Here is a 7,130-nt window from a genome sequence, read left to right as displayed (position 1 = left end):
GAAGGATTTGATATAGCCGCTCCTCCAGCCGGTACGAAGGCCAGTTGCAAACTCGTTCTTCGTGCTACTAGGTGGTGAGTCGTGACCATCTTGGCCCAAGATTGGTCTTCAGCTCCGACCTGAAAGACAGAAATGCTCCTGAAGCTCAGTGAGTTTATCACACTCAGGTGTTGAGCAGGAATGCTCCTGAAGCTCAGTGTACTTGTCACACTCAAGTGCTGAGCAGAAATGCTCCTGGTTGGAGTAGGCTGTTTTCCTTCACCCTCAAAATGATGTTGCCTCGGTGTTTAAACGACGCTCATGGTGTTGCAGAAGTGTGCAGAAGCACGTTCTGATCGTCAGGTTCCTGAGGAGCAGGTCTTGTAAATCCTTGTGTCCCTCTTTATCCTCTTGGGCCTTGTCCTGGTCCGACTGCACTGCAGAGACCGCCCCTGAGCCACTGCAGGCAGTGAGTTAAAAATTCTGTTATATCAGTTCTCCTGCTCGCGTGGTCTCTACTAGAGGGTAGGGAATTGCTCGCTTTCGATCAACGTATTGTGCCTGGGGTCTGGGCCGGCTAACTCTTACAAGCTGAGACCCCGGCTCGCATTGTCCCCAAGGTTCCTACCTCTCCCGTAATAGGAGCAGGTGGTGAGCCTGCAAGCGCTGCCCTGGAGGAGGCAGATCCAGCCCTGGCTTCTCTGTCCATTCGCTTGGACGTATACAGAACGCGAGCCATAGACCTCAGACCAGCTCTACAAATATCTGTTGGAATTCAGCTGAGGGAAGGCTGTTTCCATGCAAAGTTGCACTTAGTGCTTGCCTTCATTTCGGTAAAAATCCGAGATGCAACATGTCCACTTAGGTGTTGAGCTCCTCTATGATGAGTGTAAAGTGCTCCGCCTGGGCGTTGACGATATGCTTTGCTAAACAGATTCTAGAGTTGGGGGCTGGACGACACCTAGTTGAACCGCTGCTTCCCGTGGGCTCCCTTCTCATGAAGCCAGTTTCACCGTGAGCCCGATTCAAGTGTCGGCTTGCTGCGCCATTCCCCTCCTATGGACTGGATACGTGCGCCTTTCTACTCCAGTTGAGTTCCCTTAAAATTGAACCCTGTTGAGTTCCTCCACACCCCTCCGACGTCGGACGTGCGGAACGTCTGGTGTTAGGCCTACCACTCGTAAGCAGTGTGGAACCTGTGTTAGGCTGGGTCCATATGTTGCGGTCCCTAAGGCGACCCCACATGTGTACTTTTCCACGATACGGCTCCCTGCGGCGAGCCCGTGTCTTCCCTCGGCAGAGTCTCTCTGCCGTCACTGGCCGGTGTGTCTCCGCCGTCTTAGGTTGGAGCCACCCCAGTGACATTCCATATGTTAGACTGCCCGGTTTCCGCCCAGTTCATATGTGTATTTTCCACGTTGCCTCCCTCTGGGTTGGATGTGGCTTCCGCAGCGTCCCTTCCTTCCAATGTACGGGGAACGCTTTCCCAGTGGTCCTGTAGGAACAGCAGTGACTTCCCTGGCCTAAGCCCTGTCCTTCCCCGCATTAAATTTGCGGGGGCATCAGGAGGCTTTGGTTTAGGCACTGGAAGGTGGCAGCGTTAGTGGCGTGTTCAAAGGGTGATCCCAATTCAGTCGACCGTCGACTACGTCCGACGTTATCGACTGAAAGGGAACGTCCTGGTTGCGTATGCAACCCACCGTCCCCTGAAGGAGGGAACGGAGGACGTAGTCCCCTTGCCACTACCGCTGGACCACCGCTGACCCCGGGTTACTCTCGGCTCCTCAGCGAAAAGCAACTAGTGCGTGCATCCACTTCCGTATTTATACCCGCGCCGCGGGGGCGGAGTGTGTGATGCAAATCACGCACGCCAAATTCCATTGGCTCGTTCAATAGTAATCGAAGATGATAGGCTCCCTAGCGTGATCCCAATTCAGTCGACCGTCGACTACGTCCTCCGTTCCCTCCTTCAGGGAACGGTGGGTTGCATACGCAACCAGGACGTTCCTCTCTGTCTGGACACATAGGTTCAACTGAGAGAAATTGTTCAATTTAGGTTAAAAAAAAGTTTGTTTTTTTTAAATTGTAAAATTTGCTTGACAGATGTTGACAACTAGCCTAGTTCAACATTTTTTTTATGTGATGGCTCAAGCAATGAAATGAGAACTATTAGTTTTATATGGAATGACTATTCAGCATTCACAAGTATAGTTAATTTTGACTGACATGACGTAAGCAAATGATAATGTTATAAAACAGCAGAGAGTTGTATGAAATGTCCAAAAGCATTTGCAATTTGTTGGAAGGAATGAGAAACTGCTACTATGATGTGCACAAATGACTAAATGTTGTGGAGGTTGAACTAACTGTTGTGCAAATGTAAATAGTGATGTGAGAAATGCACCAAAGCGACTGAGAAAAACTGTAATTTGATCTTTTAAAACTGCATGTATAAAAATAGATTTGAATAACGTAACACTGCTTGACATCGCAACTGCCAAACTTTGTGTCATTTTAGTGTTATATTTTCTATTAGAATTATGTGAAGTATGTAATATTTTCTAATAAGGAAACAAACCAATCCGCAAATAAATCAAGCACAATATCCAGAGTTTCGGCCCACAGACGTTGTGTTTGCATTTCTCTGAAGTCTTCATCTATCTCTCTTCAGTGTGTTAATAGTGTTCGTGTGCTCAGTCTGAAGTATAAACAGATTCTGCCTCAGGAGCTCGATGGCTGTGGAGGAATGTGTTCGTATAGACAGAGCTGTTCTCCGTCTCTTACTGAACATTCCTTCACCGAGAACCAGATCGGGAGGATCAAGTGAGGAATATCAGTCCACCGGAAAAACACTCGCAAAGAAAACTACTCCTGCTGTAAAGGTAAGTAAAGTCAAAGTCAATTATTTATGATTCAAAGTGAGTTCAAAAATTACTTGGATGATTTTGTCGCACAATTAGGCTATGTGAACAATGAACATCATTGCATTAGATCAGGCACAGACACAATGCTTTTCTTCAATGCATTTTCAATTAAGATATTTTGTTTGATTTCAAACAAAAACAAACTTTCATGAAATGTTTTGCTTGTAAATTGTCTGTGCATTTTATGAAATAATAAATCACAATTTGGGATTTAAGTGCTGATTTAAAAAAAAAAGCTAATAGTTGACTAAATCATACAAATGTCAAATTAAAATAAATAATTTCGAATTAAAAACAATACAAATAAATCACTTGCTAAAAAAAGATAAAATATTTTATTTGTGTATACCTGAGAACATGCAAATATGAATTTGAAGGACAAAAATCTATAAGAAACCAAATTTCTACACTGTAAAAATGATAAATAATGATTATTAGAGCATGTTTTACAAGAACATACTACTTCAGTCTTTCAACTTAATTTCATATTTAATTCAATGGGTTACTTGCCATTTCTTAGCAATTATTTGAGTGAAATGAGTAAATCCTACACCAATACATTTCAGTGTAATGTCAGTTCATAACTACAGAAAGACACATTAAACTAGAATTTAACTAATGAACATCAGGAGTATGTTTTCCTTAAAGATTTTTTTTAAGTTATATGAGATTCAACAATAAAGATTTTTTTTTAAATTGTTGAAATGACAGAAAATTGAGATCTGTCTTATGCAGTGAGTTCAGCAGATCTTTTATCTTCTAGGATTCAGTCAGAAAAGTTCATGTCGATGGCGACACTTCAGCCTCCAAATGTATCCGTCACTCCATCATATATGGATTTTTTCAACTCAACAGAATGGCAACTAGTCTACTCCATTATTCCACCGTACATCTTCATCGTGTGCTTGACAGGAATTCTGGGAAATTCTTTCGTATTGCTGGTGTTCTTGCTCCAGGGAAGCCGATGGTCAGTCCCTGAGATCTACCTTGGAAATCTGGCACTGGCTGACCTTATTCTCCTGGTCTGTCTGCCTTTTTGGGCCATGAACATCCTTAACTATTTCATGTGGTCTTATGGGGAATTCATGTGCAAAGTCGTCAACCTGTCCATCAACGTCAACATGTACACCAGCATCTACATGCTGGTCATGGTGAACGTGGACCGCTACCTTGCGCTCGTCTTGACCATGAAGGCTCGATGGCTGCGGCGGAAACGCTACGCTAAGCTCATTTGTGTTGTTCTTTGGCTGTTTGGTGTGGGAATGGGTTTCCCGACTGCCTTGATGCGAAAACTGGAAGATATTCCGGCTCACCGAGCCGTCGAATGCACACTGGATTATCCCAGCAGAAGTTGGAGAGTGGCTCATTTTATGCAGCTGAACCTGGTGGGCTTTGCTCTGCCGTTCCTGATCATCACATTCTGCTGTTTCAATATCGTCCGAGCCTTGAAGCGAAGGAGAGACAACGTTAATTGTGAAGACAGAAACGACAGGAAGGCAACAATCCTGGTGTGCGCCGTCACCCTGTTCTTCCTCGTCTGCTGGGGTCCGTTTCACTTCGTAACTTTCATTGATCTACTCTGTGATCTAAAAGTTTTGGATGAGGATGAGTGGAACCACTTTCTGAATATTGGACACCAGTTTTCCGTATACCTGGCGCTCTCAAACAGCTGCCTGAATCCGGCGCTCTACGTTTGCTCTGGAAACTATTTCAAGAGGAAAGTCAGCAGCATCTACAACAGAAGAAAACACTCCTCGGATGTGACTGCTCTACAGCCAACGGTTTTAACATCTACAACAACAGTCAATCAAATCAAGCCTGTTGTGTTAGACTAGAGAAAGACTAGTTTGGGATTTTTACAACACAGCCATGATCTATCAATGCACGAAGTGGCTTCAATATTGTTGCAAATTTGGCTCCCACTCTTCTTGACCAAACAATTTATTAGATATGGCATTATACATATATAGCTATATATATATATATATATATATATGTGCGTGTGCACGCATATATAAAATGCCATATCTAAAAAATGTATGTTTGTGTATAGAGTAGCCTATTTTTTTTCACTGATTTCACAAGATGATTTTAGATATTATCCTTCCTTAACCGATTTAATTAATTTGATACATTTCAATTAACAATAATCACACTTTTAAAATTCACAGATTTCCCATGACTGTGGGAACCCAGAATTATGAAGATTATACAGGCTCCAAAATTAATTCTAAAGGAAAACAATGTGTCTTAACATGAGGCAAGAATAACCCAAGTTTAAATGAACAACATTGTAGAAAGTCATTCTGGCTTGAATTTAGCCAACATTGTGTTAAAGGGGAACTTGGTAACTATTTCAACTTAATAAAACCATTTAGAAATCATTTGGATGGTTTAATAACCTGTTCTGGTGAGAATGGTGACTTTCCCTGCTCCCCCCAGCATTCCCAGTCGGAAAACCAACCTTGCAACATGAGGATTAACGTCCGGGGAAGTTGGAAATAGGAAGTCTCGTGAGAAGCGAGAACGAGCGAGAAACACAAACTGCTTTATGGCAATTCGACATAAACACACACGCCTCCCTCAATGTGTGTGATGTATTACCCACCTCGGTAGACAAACTCCACACGATAAAGTTGTCCGGCTCCGATAATATTAAATGCACATGAGCAGCGATAGAAAGCGGGAGGAGGGGCCGCAAGTCAGTTTTTTTACGACAGTGTTGTGAAATATACACCTCACAGCTGTAGGGGGAGCTCGCTGAGAAAACATGCGACAACAAAAGTGAAAATCAGAGAAGAAATGGCTAGAGTTGCCGAATGCCCCTTTAACTACATCTGTTCTCAAAAACCTGTGTACTGCCTACGTAAACTGCTTCTAAGGGGACATTCACATTACACAGGATGCACGTCCTTTTTTAACTGGACAAAAACACAGCACTTACTGTATATGGTGAGAGAAAAAAATGAAACATTCATTTACCAAGCAGGTTTGCATAGACCAGCAAAAAAAATAAAAAAATGCAATAAATTTCAACAATATATTATTTATATCATAATTTTTATCTGCGTTTTTTAGTATTGTAAAAAATAAATTTATGATCAAAATTTCTCGACTCATTCTGAGCTTGTTGCAATGCATTCTGGTATTGTCTTCTCAAAGGATGCATACAATTTTAACCAAAGATGGTGTTCTTGTATATGATGCATTTGCTGTAGAAAGTCAGAGCTCTGATGTCTGTCCTGTACATCAGCATGTTCTATATGCATTTGCTGGTTTTCGAATAATGTTGTGCCGTGCAAAGTGAATTACTGTCATTCTCTATCAACACATCAGCTTCAAATTGTTAGTGTAAGTGGCAACACATTTTCACGTTTCTAAATATTTGATAAGGTTATGCTTACAAGTGTTTACAGCAGTACCTTTCAGCAATGATAAATACTTTTTTCCAATAAACTATTTGGTAAATATTTTAATTGTGCTTTTTCCCTTGAGGTTAATGGGCAGAGCTTGTAATATAAACAGGAAGAGCTGGTTTAGAGGAAGATGCTTTAGATAAACAATGCTGAGCACAGATGCGCTTAATCAAACCATCTCTTCAGCTTTGATGCAACTTTGAACAAAAAGCACTAAGAGGTAAACTCCTTTATCTAATTATCGAAACAGCAATGTCACAACATTCACACACATTTGATAAAACAGCAGAGTGTGACATTTAACATCATTAGAAAAGTAACATGATTTGAAGGGAATTTGTTTGAAATGAGTATACATTTAATATATAATCCGACAGAACAACATAAATAAAGTGGTTTTAGGAAAAACCCAGAGCTTCTAACTCCACCTGGAGCGTGTTATTTGTTTTGCAAAAATCCACCCGTCCCGGATCATCGGGTCCAATCAGCGCAGGGGGGTGTGAGATCTGACTGTCAATCACAGCTCGTGCACACGCCAACCCTCGCGCACGTTACAATCACATGCACACGCCTGAAGTACGCGCAGTAACGAAGAGTGATGGCGGAAAAGATTCCAATTCCTCGGTTAACCTCAAGAGCTAGGAGGTCGAAAACAACACCGGAAAAGAGAACACCTGCTGAAAAGAAAGAAGTAAAGAAAGAAAGCGACCGTGCCTGTAAATGGGTCAATGAAGTATAAGAACATTTTTCACACATTTTCAACAGGCCGATTTTAAAATACAAAAAAAATGATACCTGTTGCAATTGTTCA

The 7,130-nt window shown here is 42.0% G+C and overlaps 1 protein-coding gene across 1 annotated transcript; it reads left to right on the top strand.

Annotated features, from left to right (window-relative positions):
* Nucleotides 1–2,781: 2,781 nt before the first annotated feature.
* On the top strand, nt 2,782–4,791 carry bdkrb1 (bradykinin receptor B1). The gene is made up of 2 exons (XM_077238154.1): nt 2,782–2,861; nt 3,667–4,791. The coding sequence occupies exon 2, from the start codon at nt 3,686–3,688 to the stop codon at nt 4,736–4,738; it is 1,053 nt and encodes a 350-aa protein (XP_077094269.1). The 5' UTR covers nt 2,782–2,861; nt 3,667–3,685; the 3' UTR covers nt 4,739–4,791.
* Nucleotides 4,792–7,130: the final 2,339 nt, after the last annotated feature.

The sequence above is a fragment of the Siphateles boraxobius genome, unplaced genomic scaffold (assembly GCF_051911475.1).
Source record: "Siphateles boraxobius isolate OS27281-9 unplaced genomic scaffold, OSU_SipBor_1 22, whole genome shotgun sequence".
NCBI lineage: Eukaryota > Metazoa > Chordata > Actinopteri > Cypriniformes > Leuciscidae > Siphateles > Siphateles boraxobius.
Note: the sequence above shows the minus strand (reverse complement) of the source record. Positions and strands in the feature narration are given on the sequence as shown.